This window comes from Lagenorhynchus albirostris, chromosome 2 (assembly GCF_949774975.1).
Source record: "Lagenorhynchus albirostris chromosome 2, mLagAlb1.1, whole genome shotgun sequence".
NCBI classification, from domain to species: Eukaryota; Metazoa; Chordata; class Mammalia; order Artiodactyla; family Delphinidae; genus Lagenorhynchus; species Lagenorhynchus albirostris.
Window position 1 is genome coordinate 20647889 of NC_083096.1, and position 23483 is coordinate 20671371.

Below are 23483 nucleotides of genomic sequence, written 5' to 3' on the forward strand. Positions count from 1 at the left end.
TAATTTAATTCAACTCTCTTTACATTACAGATGAGAAAATTGAAGCCAGAGTGGTTAAAACCCAAGATTAATCCCCAGTTAATAGCAGGTCTTTTTACTTCTCACTGTGGTCTTTTTAATACATTATTCTTACAATAAGTTCCTCAGCTTAGTTTCATGGTGTTTGGTATGATAGGTTTTGGGATTGCAGACAGAATCTGTGCCGTTATGAATTGAATGCAGTGAACTTAAAGTTTTAGCCTAGTTGCCCTAGCACCAGAATGTAACGAGGACCTCACCACAGCTTGAGAACACATGGTCCCACCATGTTGGGGTTTTCCTCATTCTTCTTCAGAAAATTCTTGTTTATTCTCAGTCTAATTCTTTTAAACATAGTTGATTTTTTTTTTAACCTCAGACTTTGAGAAGAAAACCCTTTTCTGTCAGTATTATTTTTATAAAAACTGTATTAGAGTTTTGCTTTGATCTTTTTTATTAAAGCTTCTGACCATTGAGTTATATAAATTTAACTTTTTAGTTAAAGGATAAATATGAGAAACTTTAGTTAAGGAAGAAAAATCAATTTCACTATATGTTGTTCTTAAAAGCATAACTAAAGAATTTCTATAGAAGTTGAGGGAATAATCTATCCTCATGGCCAGTAAAATGAAGATATCACAACAGCTGCAAGATATTGGTTACACTGTTGGAATTCATTTTGATACAGTGGATTTTTATTATTTTTTTAACTTCCCCACCCCCCCCCCAAAGCTTTTTGGTAGCAGGTGTGACTTTTAACCTTCCAAACTCAAACTTGTATGATACTGAATAACTTGGTGGGGGCCAAAATATGTGGGAAATGTATTTTTAAAAGATTAATAATCTTGTAACATGGAGCTCAAATAATAGTTCCTACATTGAACAAAATGCAGACATGTTATACTAAAAATTAAAGACCAGCAATGTTGGAGAAAATAATTGGCAGGTTTGTGAATTATGATTATGTTTATAATTTTGATCTCTAGTCTAATTGATGAAAGCCTTGTCCTATTAATAAAATAGATAACTTATTTTCAGGAATGCAAATAGACCTTCACTGAGGTGTTTTTATTTTTATAAATTTATTTATATATTTATTTTTGGCTGCGTTGGGTCTTCGTTGCTGCGCGTGGGCTTTCTCTAGTTGCGGCGAGCGGGGGCTACTCTTCGTTGAGGTGCGCGGGCTTCTCACCGCGGTGGCTTCTCTTGTTGCAGAGTACGGGCTCTAGGCGCGCAGGCTTCAGTAGTTGTGGCATGTGGGCTTAGTAGTTGTGGCGTGCAGGCTGGAGAGCGCAGGCTCAGTAGTTGTGGTGTACAGGCTTAGTTGTGCCGCAGCATGTGGGATCTTCCCGGACCAGGGCTTGAGCCCGTGACCCCTGCCTTGGCAGGTGGATTCTCAACCACTGCGCCACCAGGGAAGCCCTTTTACCGAGGTTTTAATTAACATACGAACTCTCAGTTGTATAATTTGTATACTTTGTAATGAAAATACAAAACATTTTTACTTTTTTACAGATAAGATCCATAAAATTTTGAAAGTGGAGAAATTTTTGTGTATCTTTCTTATCTTAATGAAAGTAATAAGATATATTTGTTGAATCAGGCTTAATGTAAACCCCCAAAATATACTTGTAAAACTGTGCCTTCAACTTCCAGATTAACCTCTGGACAACCCCTTTGCGTTGTAATTCAAAGTATCACTAGCTTCATTTCAGTAAGCACCACAACTATTTTTAATTCATTATATAGAGATAAGTTAAATGTAGTTTTAGGCATTTCTAATTGTACTTAAAGTACATCATTATATATAAATATTAAACAACCGAGAGTATGGAAGTGTGTTATACATAGAATATGTAAACCTTGGTTTATCCAAAATTTCACCAGAATTTTTCTTGTAATATATAAATTTATTTTAATATTATTGATTATATAATTATATATAGTATATTAATTGTATTAATATATTTTATAATTATATAATATTATGTAATAATTATATAATTAATAACATATTGATTATACAATTAATTAAGAATACTATATATTATTATATAATACTATATTTATGACAATAGATACTCATATTTTGATTCACATATGTATGTATAAGGTTCTCAGAGGTCCTCTGAATCATTAAAGGAAGTTTAAAGTCTTTGCCATTTCTTTTCCTCTCAGTACTGTACACCTAGAACTCTACACTAGCTCCCAACCTGATCTTTAGTGTTTCCTGCACCTTGCCACCAGATCATTCATCCTAAAATAGTGTTTTCATTGTATCCATTCTCGCTCAAGAAACTTTAGCAGCTTCCTATTTCTATTGCTTGCTTCCTGCCTACTCCAATAAGCTGCCCTTCGCACTATTCCCTCCTAAGTCCTACTGACATTGCTCACGCTTCTACGGGAAGGTGTCTGACATAGGTCTTGGCACAATGTTTGTTTCCGTTCCCTCTGCTTCCTGTTTATCTGCCTGAAATCTATCTGTCCTTCAAGATCTAGTTCAAATTCTACTTACATCAAGTTCAGGGGCTACTCTTTGGAGTACTCTGTTCCAATATTATCTCCCTGTTCCCCATTCACTTAACATTTTGTACTATACCTTTAAGTTCCAATTATTTTCTTGTATTATTCTCTAATAATTGTTTCTTGTCTGGAAGTCACATTTTCCTGGCAAATTGTCCAAAGCAGTGGTTCAAGCTCTGACTGTGTAAGCTCTATTCCAGAACCTACTGAACCAGATCCCTGGGAAGGACCCTGGAAATCTCTTTCTTTATTTAAGCTAACCAGGTGATTCCAATGAAGATCAAATTACTTGGTGTCATTTGAACTATGCAGTAAATATTTGAATTGAACAAAATTAACTATAGATTTTGTATCAAATGTATTTTGTTTTAAGTTCTTTGTTTTTTTTTGTTTTTTTTTTTTTGCGGTACGCGGGCCTCTCACTGTTGTGGCCTCTCTCGTTGTGGAGCACAGGCTCCGGACGCGCAGGCTTAGCGGCCATGGCCCACGGGCCCACGGGCCCAGCCGCTCCGCGGCATGTGGGATCTACCCGGACCGGGGCACGAACCCGTGTCCCCTGCATCGGCAGGCGGACTCTCAACCACTGCACCCCCAGGGAAGCCCTGTTTTAAGTTCTTTGAAAATTTATGATCTGTGTCATAAATTTAGGTCATAATAGGTAGTGTTACCTATTTTCTTCTAGTATATAGTTACCTGGGAGACTTCCATTCTCCCCAAATTCTGTATCAGTGAGAGAACTTTTCAAAGAAAATATTTCAATCACATGTACCTAAATGAATGCATATATAATTTCCCTTTATGAAGTTCTTTTTCACTTCTTTTTAACTTTACAGCTAATTCATGAATACATTCTCATGAAGAATTCAAAAATACAAAGTAAAACTCACTTTTGATTCCTTCTCTCATGGTAAACAAGACTGTTGATTTGCCATGTTCCCTTCTGAATTTTTAGCATACATTTACATATTTTGTATATCATTTTTCCCATAAATGCTGGATGAATTATTTTGAAACTTCTCACCTTGTCTTGGTGCTCTTTCCATATCAGTATGTGTATGTGTACGTTTGTGTATTCATTCTGTACAGTGTTCCATAGTATGGATGTACCACCATTTATTTAAGCATCCGTTAAAGATGGACCTTTAGGTTGCTCTCACTTTTTTCCTTACTGTAAACCACACCTCAGTGAACATCCTTGCATGTGCACTTTCGTGAACACATACCATTTGCTCTTAAATAAGATCTTCCTGTTCTGCCCTCCTTTTCATTTTTGGCTCACAAGCAGTTTCTCATAATCTGCATTAGGGTACTCTCTTCCAGGTTGTGGCCAAAAAGTACCGGATCAAGTCAGAAAATTTGCATTCCAGACCTGGCTCTTCATTGACTTGCTCTGTGATCTTGGACCTTTTTCTTCTTTGTTAATGTGAAAACAAAGATTAGAGGGATGACTTTTAGGGTTTCTTACAGTTCTAATGATTTCTTGTTCTAATTAGGCTTGCGGGTGTGATACCATTTATTTTTGTTATACTCAGCTAGTAGCAAGCACCACTTGAATCTTGTAAAGTAAATCATAAAGGTTCACGGTGCTTATGAATAGAAGGGCATTACACTTTATTCCTCATTAGTCTTCTGCGTTACTGCTTAACTGATGCTCAAATGCCATTTCCAGATGAACTACTCGTAATGGTGGTGGTGGTGGTAGCAGAGGATGAGGGGAAGGGGAAGGAGGAGGAGTTAGACCTTTTTTTCTTTGGATAATGCTCAACAGTTTACAGAAAACTGTTACTCATACAGCTCACTTTCAGGTATTATCCATTTCTCACAAATCCTGCGAAATTAAAGGACTTGTTCAGATCATTCAGCTAATGAGTTTCAGGGTCCAGACTTGAGCTCACATCTTTTTTCTCTCATATATATATTCTTTTTCAGATTCTTTTCCATAATAGGTTATTACAAGACATTGAATATAGTTCCCTGTGCTATACAGTAGGTCCTTGTTGTTTATTTTAACTCACATCTTTTGATTACTTAGTTCACTACTTTCTTAAAGACAATTTCCTCATGCTCAAATATTTATTTAATTTATGCTGAATTTCTTTTTTAACATTTATAAAGAGATTGGTATTTATTACATGCTCTTTAAATATTAGTCCTCCACTCCCAACCTTATCCTTGGTCTCCTAGTTTATTTTATATTTTGTGTAGTAGTGGGACTCTGGTCGGTTACAACAGTCTGAGACAGCAAGATGACCAGTACTTTTGAGTCAACAACTCTTGAGCATTCAGGACATGCATTATGCAAGTAGTTGTGGTTATTGTTATCCTTCAAATCACTTGACACAGACCATAAACATTTAGCTCTGGTGCATGAAGATAAATTAGAGACCGAGCTTAGCTTGTCTACAGGGTATCTGTTTCATCTTCACAGTAGACCCCAAGTGTGCCAGTGATGATGGAAATACTTAGTGATGAAGATTGGTTTTGTTTTTGTTGGAAATCTTTTAAAGAATGCTCATCAAAGTGTGGAGTCTTTATTTTCAGATACTTTCTTCCTAACATACCAGCAATGAGCTAAAGATATTGCTTGCAGAATACCCTTTTACAAAAAGGCAATGTGGCACAATCCAATGGGACTAAAGTATGGGACTATTGAGACTAAAATGTGCTACTTTAAGCACTTTCTTATTTAAATTTTGTTACTACCATGAAGTAGAAAATATATGTCCTTCATAGCATTTTAGTTGTTCAGAAATATACAAAGCTCTTTTCTCCGTAGCTTTGATTTTCCTGAATGCTAGGAAGAGCTATTTGGAATTTGTGAAACTTGATACTGCCCCTTTCTAAGTCGTGATATTAATTCTGCAGCTATGTCAACAATTGAGTTCTCTAGACGGGTAGCATGTTTTCATGTTTTAGTGGTCCCATTTCCCTCTGTCTTCCAAAAATTATCAAAAGAGAGAGAAAAGTTGAGGGGAACCAAAAAAACAGGCCCTTTGTAGCTTTTCTACATTTTTTTCTGTTTCTTGTTAACTTTTTCCCTCACATACAAATTACCTTTTAAAAAAATCTTCCTTGCCTCTGTGCATCCCCCAACCCCCATTTTCATGATTACCCCACTCTGCACCCCGCACCTTCCCTCCTTCTGAGAACTTTACAGTGTCTTTAGTTGGTCCCTTGACCGATATATGTGCACATACCACAGTTCACTGGTCATCGGAGCTGGAGCCAAGGTTCTCAACTGCTGTTACAGTTCTCAAGTGTGAGGTGCCAGGGGCAATTAATTACTTATTATGAGTACTGAGTTATAAGTGCCTTGTTTATTTTTTTGAAAGCAGAGTTGAGCTTAGCCCTACAATCATGTCAGTGTCATCCACTCGCATACAGAAATGCTCTCTTGAGTGGGAGAGAGACACTCCAGCTAGTCATCTGGGGATTGTGCACAAGCAAGCTTATTTACGCTACAGCCTGTGGGAGTGTCATGGGGCATGCAAATGTCATCTGCCTTGGGGCTTTTTCTCAGCAGAAAAAAGGGCTACAACCCTAACCAAAGAACAAGCAGATGTTCCCAACTAAGATGATTATTTTTTATTTGGTTTTTTTTTTTTTGGCATGAGTTTTGACCAGACAGTATTAAAAAGGTGAATGAACCTTCGAAAAACATGGTTTCTCTCTTGTTTGTTTTTACCAGTTGTTATTTAGCAACACAAGACTGAAGTTAGGGGGAAAAAATCATTCTGCAGATTTTATTAGATAGCTGTTAAAAGTAGCAAATCGGAAAGAGGGTACAGATGGAGGAAGGCTATTTTTTTTTTTTTTTTTTTTTTTTTGCGGCACGCGGGCCTCTCACCGCCGCAGTCTCTCCTGCCGCGGAGCACAGGCTCCAGACGCGCAGGCCCAGCAGTTACAGCCCACGGGCCCAGCCGCCCCGCGGCATTCTCCCGGACCAGGGCACGAACGCGCGCACCCCCGCATCGGCAGGCGGACCCCCAACCACTGCGCCACCAGAGAAGCCCGAGGAAGACTATTTTTGATCATGAAAGTATGTGGTGGATTCCCTTGTTTGCCTCCTTAAACAAGTATGTTCTGGTAAGAGATTGTAGGGCAGAATTCAAGATGGTAACATCATGGACTTCCCTGGTGGCGCAGTGGTTGAGCGTCCGCCTGCTGACGCAGGGGATGTGGGTTCGTGCCCCGGTCCGTTAAAATTCCACATGTTGCGAAGAGGCTGGGCCCGTGGGCCATGGTCGCTGATCTTGCGTGTCCGGAGCTTGTGCTCTGCAACGGGAGAGGCCACAGCAGTGAGAGGCCCGCGTACCACAAAAAAAGAAAAAAAGATGGCAACACAGTAAACCATAAATCAAAAAGGTTTCATGTTTTACCTGCAGTTGTGGTTTTGGTGTTTCAAACATCTGTTTGTCATGTCCATTAGTATAAAAACTTCAAAGGGAACTTATGTTTTCCCAGGAGGTATCTTTGTGGTAACCTTAGTTTTTCTTTTTCAACTGATGTCAACAATTTCTACTTATTGTCTCCAATTTAACATAAAATGAGGTCTTTACTCAAGCAGAAAGAATGTGATGAATATGTACTTGTTTCTGTCTCTTGGGAGCAAACTAGTCATAGATCCATGAATTTCTCAGTTAAAAAAAAAGTTAATGGGGGTGAGTAGGAGGAAAAAGAATATTTACATTTGTTACAACCCAAAATGTATATAATAAAATATTTTTTTGCAACTGCTTGGTATGATTTACCCCAGAGCTATGGCTCTGGGGATCACCTTGGGTCTAAAGACAACAAAATCTGTTAACTTCTTGTGGAAATTCAAGAGATAGTTTTGAGGATGTGTAACTTGAAAACTGGGAGTGAAAAATTAAGACTTTGTGTACAAGTTAAGTGATTGGCTTCTTTGGTCAGTGTCTTACTCTCCCTCTCTGTAAAAAATAAATGTTCTCGCAAAGCTCATTAATAGCTTCATCGTTGGTGTTCAGATAGCATGTTCTTTAAAAAGCAGTGTGTGGTTGTAGTGATGGACACACAACTCTGTGGAAGTACTAAAACCCATTAACTCGTACAGTTTAAATGGATGAATTATATGGTATGTGAATTATATCTCAATAAAACGTATATTTAAAGAATCAATATATAATTATATTTGAGAAGATAGTGGGGTGTTTCCCTTGGTAGATTTACCCCCCAAAACGAGTGCTCTTCATGAGTTCTTCAGTAGCAGACATTTTTATTGAAAGCCCCGTTTGTGTAGAGCAAGTTTTCAAGTGCTTCACCAGCTCCTGGGGTTGTAGGTGTGGTCTTTCCCTCTGCACTCAGATGGCCTGGCTCGACCACATCCACAAAATTGATATTGAATTAGGCATGAGAGAAACAACTGTAAAAGATTTGGGGGGGAAATCACCAAAACTTAGATTATATATTGTAATTAGTGAACTCAGGCTATTCAAAAGTATCTGAAGTCCTCCAAAACTGGAAATCATAGACAATGCAGTATGATAAGTAAGAAAAGATTGGCAGCTGAGTATACATTTAAATTTAAGTTACAATTAGATATTTAAGGAATGTATATGGCACTTTTTTTAGAATTTTTTACTTTAACCTTTCTGATTAGCTATAAATTAATGATTCTTGCAGCACTGAGGAATAAGAGGGCCTCTATTATAGGATTCAGAGGCACAAACGAAAATTTAGAAAATGTAGTAAAGTGGTAAAGGAGCTTAGGACTGGCAGATAGGAATGGGCTGAAGTTACAAAGTGCATGTGTGTGTGTGTGTGTGTGTGTGTGTGTGTGTGTGTTTAATAGAAAGAGAGATAAACAAATAGAAAATAAAACTAAATTTTCCTATGTTGGTATTTATGTCCTCATTTTCTTGCTATCCATTGACTACTGACTTCAAAGCTGTTGAACCTGAGAAAAGTAATAAAAGATGCTCATTCATTAATCAGCAAACTCTGATCTGACATCCACAAAGGACCATACATTCTACTAGGTTATGGAGATGTAAACACAAATAAGATGTGGTCGCTGGGTATGATTTAATGTCAGTTTTTAGCTTTTAAAAGTGAATTTTCTTTATTGTACATATATAAGAAGAATGCACTTTAGGGGGATTTCTTTAGTAATGCTGTGAATATTCGGTCTCATACTTGCTCGTAAAGCAACAAGTTCTCTTATGCTCTTCTTACTGGAAACTCTGACTTTAAATTCCACATCTCCCAAAAGAAATAATACTTCCTTTCCTGTATGACAGATGAGTATTTTATGATTATCCCTATGTCATTTCCCCCCCGGTATTAGAGACCGACACACACAGGACTGAGAACAGCAAATTAGGAATCAAGAAACATGAGTTCTCTCTACAGCTCTGCTCCTACGACCCTGAATGATCAAAGGCAAACTGAGGCCCATCTCTACAAATAGGACCGGGATGAAATTGGAATGTGTCTCTTCTCTAACATTGTTCCCAGTGCTTGCAACCTTTGGAGTTGTTCCATCTCCTTGAGTTTAGTATTTTTAAGGGGCTTAAACTCATTAACGAGGACATGTACATAAAGCATGAAATTTAGAACATATGCATCTTTCATGTAAACAGATTAATGCAAAGTGCGTTCTAGAATGTAAGTTCCATGAAGTTTGGGACCCTGTTGGTCTCAGTCATGGCTATAACAGGAGTTAACTAATTTTTTTTTGAGAATGAATACATGTATATTAGTGAGACATGTAATGGAGAGGGAAAATATGAAAGGAAACTTTAGATCTCAAAGAAATTCTAAACTAGGGCTCTAACTACTGGAAGAGTAATAACTTGAAGTAGAAAGACTAGAAGATAGATTTTTCATTTTGTTTTATTTCCTCAAAGTATGGGACAGCCTGGTAGAAGATTTCAGGTTAGGAGAGAGTACACAGATAGGAAATTTATTCATTTATTCAGCAAATATTTAAGTATACTCTCAGTATTAGTGTAATGGTGATCAGACTTTTTGATCTCACGACCCCTTTACACTTTCAAAAATTATTAAGGATCCAAAGCTATTTTGTTTATGTGGGTTGTATCTGATATGTGCCATATTGGAATTGAAACAAATTTAAAATTTCTAATTTAACTTATTTGAAATAATGACAGTAAGCCCTTTATGTGTTAACATAAATAATATTTTTCATGAAAAACAATATCATTTCCAAAACAAAAAAATAAGTTTAGTGAGATGATTAGTATCATTTCACATTTTTGCAAGTCTCTTTGATGTGTGGCTTCAGAGAAGACAGCAGGATTCTCATACCTGCTTCTGCAATATACTGCAGTCTGCTGTTCGGTTGAAATATACAAAATTATGGAGAAAACCCAGCTTGAAACAGGTATGGGGGTTAGAAAAGGGAGACCCTCACAAACTCTGTGAAGGATCTCAGGAACTCCCAGGGATCTTCATCCCACACTGTGAGAACCACTGTATTCCAGAATGGTGAAACATGAGTAGTGATTTGTAGCTGAAGAAGGAATACAATATTTCTAGTTGAAGAAGGTATTGATGTCCTATTTAAAAAAAAAAAGATGTTGGGGGATCCTTGATAAGTAAGAAGCAACCTGGATTGGAGACCTGTCTGTGGCTTCTTGTTGTGAGAGAGATGAGGGAGTCTGTAGCTGTAGGTCTGGGGAATGCTACATGGTATGACTATGATTCCCTGAAGAGGGTGTGATAAGAGTCTAGAAAGATGCCACCTACTGGTGTACAAGATGGTCAACATTCATTGTTAAATCCAAAATCTCTCAAATAGAATCCTTTTTAAGCCTTCCAGGATTTTTTTGTAAAGAGAGATAACAAGTAAAATGTTAAATACATATATAAAGCATGTGTTTATGTTACAATGCCTGTTTCTGATTGTTGTTTCTTTGCTTTTTTTCCAGCCCATCCAGACCTTTCAAGTTACCAAAAAGGTAAAGTAGTTTGGATTTCCTTATTAAATAAGTATGTGCTTTTCCCCTTTTCATATTTTCTTTACATTTTGCTGCTGTTTTCACCTTCCTCATTCATATTTTTGTGAAGGAAAACTAAATTTCCTCTTGAGTTGGCTGCTTGAGGAATCCTATACCTCCAAAAGTGGTTTTAATCCCAAGGTTGACATTTAGCCTTTAAATGCTATTTGGGTTTAATCATTTATATTTGCATAATTATTTTGAATTCTTTCCTGTAATGGATTGGCTTCTCAGTGTCCTACTTATTAAGAGAAAAACTGTTCAGCCAACTACCATGACTTAAATTCATGGCCGTTTATTTCAGCTGGGTTGTCTGTGTTTCTAAACATTTGCTATCATGTTAAGATGGAGGTATTCTTTTATGTGGAAAATTTTAATTTTAGTTTTATAGTAGAAAAGCAAAATTTTAAATGGACAAGAGATGCTGAAAAAAGCATTGTCTCATCAGCTGTCCTTGTACATTGTGTACGTCGTGGTTCCAGATATAATATTATTTAAGAAATTCTTAGTGATCTTTGAAATTCATTTGCTAAAGAAGCTCAGATGCTAATAACCCTGAAGCCTATCTCAGGAGAGTCATCCTTTCTTTGGAGTAAAATTACTACATAAATTTTAATTAGAAACTCCTTTCACATTTAAAAAATATTTTTAAAATTGTAATAAAATAGACATAGCATAAAATTTACCATTTTAACCATTTTAAAGTATAAAATTCTGTGGCATGAAGTACATTCACATTATTATACAGCCGTCACACCATTCATCTCCAGAACCTTTTTCTACTTTTCAAACTGAACCTCTATACCCATTAAATACTACCTCCTCATTTCTTCCCCACCCCCCAACTTTTGGCAACCACTATTCTACGCTGTCTCTATGAATTTCATTACTCTAATATGTACAGTACAAATACTGTACTCTGTAGAAGAGTACAGTATTTGTCCTTTTGTGACTGGCTGATTTCACTTAGCATAATGTCCTCAAGCTTCATCCATGTTGTAGCATGTGTCAGAATTTCCTTCCTATGTAAGACTGAACGATATTCCGTTGTATGCATATACTACATTTTATTTACCCAATTTTGCAAAAAAATTATGGAAAAAAGATGAAGGAAAGAGGTTTTACAAGTAAATATGGCATATGAAGAAAATGAAATTCCATTTTTCTAGAAATAATAGGGTCTTCTTAAGTGACCAGAAGTTTTATATTTTGAAAGGTTCATATATATTTGTCTCTGTTAATAGATTGGTATTTTTAAAAACCTGAATTTATTCTTTTCAGTATATACACATAAAAATACAACTTCTTCCTAAAATTAGCCTTTTCTGAGTCCCCTTTCCTACCCCAGCTGGAAGTACTAGCTTCCTTCATTGAATTCACAAAACATTTTATCTGTATCCTTCTGTTGACCTGATTTCGTAGGTATTTGTGCACCTGTCTGATTTTCTGAATTAGGCTCTAAGTTCCTTGAGGGTAATATCCATGTCTGCTATTATTTTATTCCCAGAATGTCTGCCTTCTTACTATGTAATGTTAATTGTTGAATGAGTTTATTACTTCACAAGAAAGAAAGAGTTCTGTACTGTTTTCCTCTGTGAAATTCCATAAGCTTCAATCATTCCTCCCACTAAATTTATCGTTGATGCCACTAGAAATGTTATGATTAATGACATTTAGAAATGGGTACCTTTAAAGGTCAAGAGGAATAAGGGAGAGATATTAAAGGAAACAGAAAGAAAGAAACCGAGGAAGAAGAGATTTTTTTAGGAAGCAAGCAGTAGCTAAAGTGTTAAATATTGCTCAGGTCCAAGAAGATGAAAACCAAGAGAGTTAGTTGACTTTGGCAGTTTCAGAAGAGTCACGAGAGCAAAAGCCAAGCTATCGGGGGTTAAGGATTGGGTGGTTGGTCAGGAAAAGGAGGCCTCAAGTCCAAGGTACTCATACTCTCTAAAGCCTGGCTCTCTGCTCATAAAGGCAGGGGTGAAAGAGAAGAGTGTTTCCAGAAAGGCAGCAAAGGGCAAAAGAAAAAAGTCTTTGTAAGCTGAGAGGAAAATTTACTGTGGAGGGCCTTATTGTAATACAAATGGCCCATTTAAAACAGGCCCCCATGTAATGTCCCTACAGCATAAGTTAGCCCTGTAAGACACTTCATTTGTTTTAACAGTTATTTCTGATCTTTTCCCAGAATAAACCCAATACTAAGGTGGCTGAGCATCTATGAGGGTATTTGAGGGACTTCCCATTGGATCCTCATGAAAATCCATCATGGCAGGAACAGCCTGGATCAGGGTGCCAAGCAGCCCGCCCACTTACTCAGATCCACAGTTTACCCACAAACGCAGTCCATTCATTCTGTTCTTCTGAGTCTTACATACCTGTACTATTTGAGACTTAACCTACTGAGAAGTGCTATGGATACACTTTTTTATAGAGCAGTGCCATGGATAGCAACTGCGGGCCTAACCTATGCAGCTGATACAGCAGTAGGGCCTTGAGGAAAACTGTTCCCTGGTCAGTCACTGGAAAATGACTGCCTGCTGTCACCCAGCAGTTACAGAAGTGGATTGCGTTTACACTTATGCTGTGTGGTCTAAAGAGTTACAAAATCAAGATCAGGCAGATGAAAGACAAGTACTACATGGTACGCAGAGGAACATACTATAGTGAAAAGAGTGGTCCTTTGGAAAATTCTTGCACTGCCCAGAAAAGCATGTGCAGGTTCTTTATTCAAATTTAAACTTAGTTAGAATATGTACCTGGAACCCAGACTCACCATGAAGGGAATTAGCCAAAAAATATAGCGATAAAATTTATAGGTCATTTTTAATTTCCTTTACTTCTCCAGTTTTCCTGCTTTATTAGATGTTTTTCCTTAATATTACAACCATTGTCTGGGTTTCGTATTATACATGAAACTTTTGTTTCCCACGTGGTGCCCATAGTTACGCAACATCTTAGAACAGACAGCAGGAAGCACAAATAGCCTCAGCAGTTGTGTGCTATTTAGGAGAAACCCTTGTCTGAATGACATTTACTCAGAGTAGCTGGGGCTTTCCCCCATGGTGCTTTATGTCCTCAGGATGGTGATTCCATTTCTTAAGTGCGAACAGTTGTCCCTAGGAAAGGTTAGCACGTGAAACATCTGCTTTGTGAGGAAGTGGACTTGTAATATAGTAAGGTTAAATGTGTTTGGAAGAAATGTGCGGAAATCACTAATGCCGTAAAGTTTCCATATGTAGTCAATGCATGGATATGGTATAGAGCAGTGCTGTAAAATCAAAACCAAATGTTTTCAAAGGCAAGAGAAAGCAATTATTGAATGAGGTTTTGAAGGTTGCTATGCATGTGTGCAGATTCTTCAAGAACACAAACAAAAAGTCATTATATGGGTAAATTAAACCACAGTATGAAAACTAAGCAATTTGGGGCCCACTGCCCTCTATTGATAACATGTTTGTAGGTAAAAATGCATAACTTCTGGTTCATTTGAAAGAAAATTGATCCGTTTAACATAAAGTGTAATGAGTAATTGTGTAAACCTGGGGCCATTTTCATTTCATAGGGCTGATATTTTAAAGGTCTAAAATGTAAAGGACTCTTTAAGTCTGAAGCAATGAACAGAAAGTCTCAAATGGGCTATTGACAAAGGACTTTATTGCTTCAAACCGGTTACTTTCATCTTAGTTTGCATTTGGTAGAAGAGGAAATGAAGTATAGCGAATATAAGCTTTGGGTGTGTTCTAGAAATACGAACGCTTCTGACCACTTGGTGTTTACATTTGAACAACTACAATCAGCATATTGTGATTTATTTGTTTTCATTACATTCAGAATTGTTCTTAAAAAGTTATTCCATCTTATCTAGCATAATTTTTCCTTAATTAGTTTTTAAATGCAGAATTTACAGTCTAGTGAATAATGTTCAAACTTGAAGTCCTTTGGGTCTAGGTGATTTTGCATAGAGAAATTAACTATTAGTGTGGATTAGGAATTTAATTTTCAGATGACAGTTTGGGGAAGCATCTGTTTGTGGCAAGTTGGCTTATTCCTGATGTTTTCTGTTTCTCTTGTATTTGAAGCAAGAGATGATATCATAGTGGTTAAGAGGCCAGACTCTAGAACCAGACTACCTAGGTTCCTTGCTTTGTGACCTTTTTTTTCTTTTGAGATATTATTGACATGTAACATTATATTAGTTTCAGGTGTATAACATAATAATTTGATATTCATATGTATTGCAAAATAATCACTGCAATAAGTTTCGTTAACATTCATCACCACACATAGTTACCAATTTTTTTTCTTTCTTGTAATGAGAACTTTCAAGATCTACTCTCTAAGCAACTTTCAAGTATGTAATACAGTATTATTAACTATAGTCACCATGCTGTACATTACACCCCCAGGACGTGCTTGTTTTATGAGCTGGGCCAGCTTGTGACGTTGAACAAGTTATTTAGCCTGCCTGTGCCTCAGTTTCATCTCATAAAGTTGTTGTGAGAATTATATGAGATGATAATCTGTGTAAAGCATGAGAGCAACTGGAACTCCTAGTGGGTGCAGGCTATTATTCTTTATTTTCCTAAGGTTTCTTTTTGTTTTGTTTTGTTTTGTTTTTTTTGGTACGCGGGCCTCTCTCTGCTGTGGCCTCTCCCGTTGCGGAGCACAGGCTCCGGACGCGCAGGCTCAGCGGCCGTGGCTCATGGGCCCAGCCGCTTCACGGCATGTGGGATCCTCCCGGACCAGGGCACGAACCCGCGTCCCCTGCATCGGCAGGCGGACTCTCAACCACTGCGCCACCAGGGAAGCCCCCTAAGGTTGCTTTTAAAAGAACAATAATCAGGGCTTCCCTGGTGGCGCAGTGGTTGGGAATCTGCCTGCTAATGCAAGGGACACGGGTTCAAGCCCTGGTTTGGGAGGATCCCACATGCCGCGGAGCAAGTAGGCCCGTGAGCCACAACTACTGAGCCTGCGTGTCTGGAGCCTGTGCTCAGCCACAAGAGAGGCCGCGGTAGTGAGAGGCCCGTGCACCGCGATGAAGAGTGGCCCCCGCTTGTCACAATTAGAGAAAGCCCTCGCACAGAAACGAAGACCCAACACAGCAAAAATAAATAAATAAAAGAACAATAATGAAAAATGCCTGTGCGAGTGCTCCCTTAACCCATAATTATGTTATATTTTAACTTCCTTATTAAAATTTAATTTGAATATCTCCGCAAAGGCAGATCCATGAATTTGAGAGATCAGAATATAAAAACCAGCTGTCTATTCTTAGAGACATATCATAGCTTTTTTCAGAATAATGGTTAGAGCCACTAGCTTTCTTTAAACTGCTAGCATGATTTTGAAGAAAAACTCAAAGTATATGAGCAAGAAGCCTATTTCAAATGAGCCAGAAATAGCCATCAGAGCAGCCCAGTGAGCTAAATAACACTGTTGAGAATCTGAGAATAACTGTCCACAAGTTAATTGTTTCGTTTTTTCTCTAATAAAAATTCAGGAAATCTGAAGTTGGCAGAATACATTTTTGTTTTGTTTTGTTTTGTTTTTTTTGCGATACGTGGACCTCTCACTGTTGTGGCCTCTCCCGTTGCGGAGCACAGGCTTGGCAGCCATGGCTCACGGGCCCAGCCGCTCTGCGGCATGTGGGATCTTCCCGGACCGGGGCACGAACCCGTGTCCCGTGCATCGGCAGGCGGGCTCTCAACCACTGCGCCACCAGGGAAGCCCGGCAGAATACATTTCGAATTTTAGAAAAGTTCAGTTTAGTCAACTTCTATGGAGCACTCAGTTCTTATAGAGATCTGGAAGCATCAGGTTAGGAAGGCATGGTCCAGGATCTTATGGAAGGGCCCAGAAACAGATATTTCAGTGGAAGGTGGTGAATGAGGGTGTGGGAAGGGTGTTGGAAGAAATGGCTTAATGGTGGGATTTGGTAACAGAGAGGAGTTTCTGAGGCATAGTAAGAAACTAAAGCCAGCCTGTGGTGATTAGAGAGTGTAGGGAGGATAGGTACATACATGGGTGTTCATTCATCTAATCAATAGATAGTTACCAAGCACCTTTTAAAAGGCACTGTTCTAGGCACTGATACTACGCTAAATCAATCAGTCAGTCAATCAGTAGTCTCTGCCCTCATGGAGCTCACAATCTAGTGGATAAGTTCATTATCGTTTTAGCTAAATGGAAGGTTAACAGGTTTATGGGGAGGTTTCAGTTTGGTTTGGTTATTCTTATGACTTACACTACCTGAACCTGTTTATGGGCTGAGCTCTTTTTCAAGAACTGATGGAGTAAAAGTAGGGAGAAAGGAATAACTGGAGAAACAAAAGTTCTGAAAGAGACTGCAAGGAGGATGGAGCCTCTGTTAAAATATATTTCTTTCCACTTAGAAAGCGTAGATTTAAGAGCTTCTTTTTCCCAGGCACAGATGTAGCAGTGAAATGTTATTTGTCAGGAATGGACATTATTCTTACTCTCAATAGCCTGTAGCATCTGACCACTGCTACTTTATCACAAACAATGAGAGGACAGTGATCTTCCAATTTTCTACTACAATTATGCATAAATGCTTATAATCTCATGAGATCTTTTACTGATAAATACCTGTGCTAGGTCTGAAATAGGAAGATTTAACAAATTGCTCTCTTAGGTAGCAAAAAAAACTTTACTCTGCTTCTAAGAGGCTTTCTTTGTGATCTCTCTCTGCTTTTGTAGTTATGCAGCCCTGATAGCAGACTGGCCTGTGGTTGTCTTGGGCATGTGCACTGTGTTCATCGTGGTCTGTGCCTTGGTTGGAGTATTAGTGCCAGAGCTTCCTGATTTCTCTGATCCATTGCTGGTAAGGAGAACTGCGCCAGTAGAATCTGTTTATTTTCTTTAGTCCTCAATCATCTCAAAAGATTAAGTATTTTAAGACATGTTGCATTATGTTATTTAGTATCCCATCTGTTTTAAAAACCTTCTCAAGCCATCAGTAAGTATACAATTCTCTTTCTGAAAAGTAGAGACATGTCTGTATTCTCAGGTTCTTAACAGGGGTCAGGTAACTTGCTCACCATCAAAAATCTGGAAATTTGCTTCTTGGTCTCCATGTTTAAACCAAAAAGCAGAAAATTGGAGAATCTGCAGACTGTAAAAACGTCTTCAAAAAGTCTTGAAGACTGAATGTCACCTTTTTTCCCAAAGACGTTAAAGGAATTTCAGTATTACTGAGAGATTGCAGGGTCTGTTTTTAAGTAAATGTCCCTCAGAAGTGGAACAGTGAGGAAGGTATGAGCAAGAATAATGATAAACTCTTTGTAAAACACTGTTGCATGCATAACACAATTTAATTTGACCATGATTTTTTTATAACATAAAAATAAATGCCAGGTATGAATTTGGAAGAGAAGCTTCAGATAAGTTTTTTTTTCCTCTTTCCTGAGACATGTAACATACCAAAGAATCAAACTGTTTGTCACAGTAAATAGGTGATCATTATTATGTCAAGTCATCTTGTCTTAATGCAGTTCGCCTCTGGAGTAGCTGTGAGGAACGTGTATATTTTCTGTTGAAAGCTATACATCACCTTGACATTGCCTTCCCAAGCTGTTATAACTATACTTAGCCTGAAATGAAGTACACTAATGGGAATTTGTAATATTTTGCCTTAGGGTTTTGAACCAAGAGGGACTGCAATAGGCCAGAGACTGGTCACATGGAATAACATGGTGAAAAATACAGGATACAAAGCAACATTAGCAAATTACCCCTTTAAATATGCAGATGAACAAGCCAAAAGGTAATCATTTATTAACTTTTAGACAAACCACTGCTAACGAATTCCACTTTTAAACATTGCCTGAGCAAAAAGATTACATCTAAAATGTGTGGCTCAAAATCTTTGCCACTGAATTTGTGGAAATTGTCATTGTCTTTTAAAATTTTGTTGTATATTAGTGAGAGTTTGGGGTTTTTCTTCCTTTTTCAGAAGTGAGAAAATTAATGTTGGCTGCTTATGTTCATCCTTCCGACAATATCAAGCGCTTCATAGGTCATGCCTTTGAGGTTGTATTGTTACCAGTAGGCTTCTCAGCCTTGAAATAGTGGGGACTTGATTGAAGATCAAACTGTGTTCCATTTCAGCCATCGGGATGATAGATGGTCAGATGATCATTATGAAAGAGAGAAAAGAGAAGTTGACTGGAACTTCCACAAGGACAGCTTTTTCTGTGACGTTCCAAGTGAGTGGCTTCGTAGATGACAAACCTTTCAGAGTTTCCTGGGATTGAACATGATTGATAACCTAGACTGTCAAGAGTAGGTGGCTGGTCACACAGCTTCACTGTTTCTATTGTGCTTAAAGGCGTTTTAGCCTAATTAACTTATAATTTTACTTCTCTAGGTCAGTCAACCACTAATCTGAATTTAGTTACCTAAAATTAAAAATTAATGAGAGATGATTGAGTTATATTCGGTTTTAAGAAAGATATAAATCTAATAAAATTCTTGACCTTGCCCCAAATCTCAACGCATTTAAAAAATTCCTTGTACATTTTTTGGATTGAACCCTGACATAATCTACAGTATTATCAAAAATTTATATCTACATTGTTGATTCATTCAAAAAGCCTATATTAATAGCCTTCTTGTGCCAGCCTTGTCATTAGACATTACAGGTAGCGAGATGAACAAAATAAAGTCCAGAGGTCCAAAGCTTGAATGCCTCAGGGACCTAGCTCATATATGAATGAAAAAAGTGAGCTGGTTAAGAATGCAGGAAGTGATGGTGATTGAGGAGAATGCAGCAGAATGTGACCTTGAAAAAAAAAAAAAAAACGAGGGCCCAACGATTGTAAGAAATTCCCAGAGGCCAGGAATCCAGATTTCAATGTGGAATCACCAGATCTCTAAATGTTGGCAGCAAATTCACGAAATAAAATTCGCTGTAGCCTAGAGTCAGCCTGGTCTCTGTGCAGCTGCCAGGAAGGAGTAGTTCACGGCCTCAAGGAAACATGTGTCAATTTGAAAGTCATTGATTAGCCCTCATGGTTACGGATGAGGAATTGCAATAACTCCAGTTTCTGATTAAGTGAATATTAACATTGAAGCTCTTCTGGTTTCACCTTTTTGTTGTTGTTGTTGAAAATCCTTCTAAAATTTGTTTTTTCCCTATCTTCTTAGATCACTAGAGGACCTTATTGGGTCTTTGACGTTTCTAGATCTTGTCAAACCTCAGGGTCTTTATTTGTCTTGAAGACAAGAGTTTACTAAAGAAAACTTCGTGACCCTGAAGTTTTTCATGTAATAAAGCTTTATTCATAAATTTGCAAATTGATTTTCTTTGTCAGCACCATTAGGCATTTTAGATCATATAAAACGAATCTACTCTGTTTCAGTTGGTTCATATTAATTTTTTTAATGGCTGAGGAAGCAGAAACAGTACTTACTGAGCACCCGTTTTTCAGTACCTCATTTAATTCTCACACCTATTTGGGAAAGTGTTGCTGTCTTTATTTTACAGATGAGGAACCAAACCGAGGCTCAGAAAAGTTGTTAGTTGCCTAAGATCATCCAGCTAGTAGATGACAGAACCTGGTTACCCCCAGTTCTAACTCTAAAGACCATGCTTTTTCCAAGATATCACACAGCCTCCCTTATTCAGAAATATATTTTGTATTAGTATAATTTTCAAAATGTTTTTTCTAGAACTCTGAACACTCAACCAGAATGAGGAGTATGTCTGTGATCCTGGCCAGCGTTCTGTGTTTAGTTGACTGTTTTTAGTGCTTTTAAGCTGATCACTTGCTGTCTTTGCTCTCTAGTTAGCTGCCAAAGAGAACATCCTTATAATCCATTCTTGATACTCCCTGGTGCACCATTCTTTGATTTTATATACCATTGGGGTGATGTGTTGTGAAATGAAGAGGGAGGCGTTCAGTTGATTTTCTGCTGAAAGTCCTATGGGTTGCTCTTCCTAATTACAGTCTGATCAGAACTAGATATGTTACATAACTTCTACGATTTTTAAGATATAGTGAGTAGACAAAGGCTTTGAGCTAAAGCAATATTATAGCGTTACTCTTTAAATTTTTTTTACATTTTTCTCCTGGAGTTTAATGAAAGACAGGATTCCCTACTGCTAATGAATTCCCAGGTGGTTTCCCAGTTTGAATTATTTCTGAACGCGGAGTCTTCTGAAATAAATGAATAATTTATAACCCTTTTTCTTTTTTCTCCTATCACCAGGTGACCGATATTCCAGAGTAGTATTTACTTCAGCTGGAGGGGAGACATTGTGGAATTTACCTGCAATTAAATCAATGTGCAATGTAGATAATTCAAGGGTATGTAAAGTAAAACTGAAATATGTTTAGCACAAATAAGGTTATACTTTCGAAACTCCTTTTACTGCTGACCCTGGTGCCTGATCAGATGAAAGCACTCAAGTGGCTTACCTACCGAGGAGTAAACACCAGCAGAGTGGCTTTGCATTCTTTCGGATCCCAGGATCAAAGTGTCTCTGCTTCCCCACCTTTAAAACAAACCATCTTCCTTAATAAAGAACTCTTTTTCTTTCCCACTCATGTTTTTGTCCATGATAGTCTTTTATATTATTTCACAGCTTATTTCCTTTCAGGATAATAGTTAAGCCTTTTTTTTTTCTTCTTTTGTTGTATTTTATCTTCCTAATCTAGTTTCATTGTTCACTCCATTCTCCCCCTGAGGCGATTGTCAGCATCTTAATTATGCAATGAAATGCTCACCTTTCTGGCAATCAATGGGTCCTTTGGGCCGATGACCTCAAAGGAAAATTTAGGGCACAGGCTAGGAAAGGGGACAGCAAAGGGCATAAATACAGTATCTATGGAAATGGCCAAAGTAATCCAATCCAGATTGTTCTGAACTCTAAACACCTTGCTGCTTTACAAGACAGAAAGATGCAAGAAGACAGCACCAGAAAGTGTAAAGTCACCTACCGAGCTTGGAAGAGCTGTCAATTTCTTGTGTTCAGAGGTAGTTTCTCCAAGTAGAAACTGCTGTCTGATGTCACTAATGGCCTTGCCCAAGCACAGTAACCAGGTAGAAAAGGAACTCGTGTTCTTAGCATAATTCTAAAATGTAAAATCACTGGTCAGTTGAAAATCTAATCACATGCCCTGCTGAGAGCTAGACTGACAATCCAGTGCAATGACCTGTTCTATCAACAGGGTTTCTTAATGGAACAGGAGGTAGAAAGGACTCTTTGAGATAACCCACAGACCAGCATCTCATTGTGCTGATATAAGTACGTTCTGAGAACTGAGTGGCTTACCCAGGTCACCTAGTTGGTTGGTCCCAGATCTCCTGACTTTATTCTTCATTCTGAAAGGCTCTTTATATATTTTGAAAATAACTTTTGCATTGATTAGGATATCGGAATTTTCTGTGAGTGACATCTTGTCTCTGTGCAGCTCCAAATAGACCAAAGTCACAAACTATCTATAAACAACCCAAAGTTTCTTCATCAGTGGTCAATTTTTATTTGTCATATTTTCTTCTGTTCTACAGCTATCAGTAGGTTATTTAGAAGCTATGAACATACTTCTTGTTGTGGGTTACAACCCTTCTCATATAGAAAGTTAACTCTAAATTAGTGTGTATGTAGAGCACTTGCTATGTGCAAGGCTTTATGCTGGGTCCTTTACTTCTCTCACGATGGACCTGTGACCTTGGAATAACACCATTTTTTTTTTTATTGGAGTAAAATTGCTTTACAATGTTGTGTTAGTTTCTGCTGTACGATGAAGTGAATCAGCTATATGTATACATGTATCCCCTCCCTCTTGGACCTCCCTCCCCCTCTCCCCCACCATCTAGGTCATCACAGAGCACCAAGCTGAGCTCCCTGTGCTATACAGCAGGTTCCCACTAGTTACCTGTTTTGATGCATTTACAAAATTTAGGCTATCGAAAAGAATAGATATCTGCTTGTCTGAGTTTTTTTTCCTACTGGGCTCATAATAAGGATTGGATAGCTGTGAGTTCAAGTCTGTAATCCCTGGCAAGAACGTAACAATTTGTGATCCTCTTGTGAAAATTTGAGGAACAGACCCAAGACACGTACATCTGAATGAATGGTCAAGCCAATTGTAGATCTACACCAATAAATGAATAAACAGAATCAAGGCCCCCAAATACTACCTCAAGGAGCATGGTTGTAATTTTAACTTTTTAAATGAAATACTTTTTTGCCAGTTGCAAATGCCCTTGTATTCTAGTCTCAAACTCTGCTATGAACCCAGAATAACATATGTTTCTCATAGAGATAATGTATTCAGTGATATCTTAAATAATAACTATTGGTCAACAGTTCAGATTTCAGATTATTACTGTACTTTTCTGAGTCTCCCAGCTCAAGACCCTTTGAGGATTTTTATTTGTTATGGCGGTTTGAGCAAAATGTGTCCTGAGGCTACTTGGCAGTCTTTCCCTTTTTTTCCCCCCTCAAATCCTAGCTATTGTACCTAACCACTTAGTTATTAACAACTATCAAGTTGAATGGGACACACACCAAATTGTACAGAGCAGAAGAGCTTAATTGTTGGTGGGTTGACTCCAGAAAGCATCTGGTAATCAGTGTAATGTCACAAGACCAGGTCTTCCAGTGGCCGCCTGCCTGTGTTGATAGTACGTTGAGTTCAAATTCCAGATCCCATTTAAATTACATGCCACTTACACTCATAGTTCAGATGGGCGCTGGTTTCCAGAGTGAAGAGCTTCTGTTTCTGATGCTCGTCTACCTCCTCACAGAAATGCTTGGGTTTTTTTTTTAGACTCTTTCAAAAGGAGCCTCAGTTGACTCCCCTGATCTCCTTCACTACTTTTTTCTGCACTTTGACATTCCTACGGGACACACTGGCAGAGAGTCATTAATAACAAAGAAGTGTGTGTGTCTCTAATCTTGACTCTGCTGGAGGCCCTTTACCCTATTTCTTA

At 38.0% G+C, this 23483-nt stretch overlaps 1 protein-coding gene across 2 annotated transcripts in view; it reads left to right on the plus strand.

The window, feature by feature from the left end:
• The window catches only part of DISP1 (dispatched RND transporter family member 1), a 204991-nt gene that overhangs the window by 174616 nt on the left and 6892 nt on the right, over window positions 1-23483 (plus strand). For both annotated transcript variants that reach the window (XM_060127436.1, XM_060127437.1), the window contains exons 3-7: window positions 10455-10484; window positions 17241-17364; window positions 18179-18306; window positions 18651-18748; window positions 20754-20851. In XM_060127436.1, coding sequence (XP_059983419.1) covers window positions 10455-10484; window positions 17241-17364; window positions 18179-18306; window positions 18651-18748; window positions 20754-20851 — 478 coding nt within the window. The remainder of the gene's footprint in view (window positions 1-10454; window positions 10485-17240; window positions 17365-18178; window positions 18307-18650; window positions 18749-20753; window positions 20852-23483) is intronic.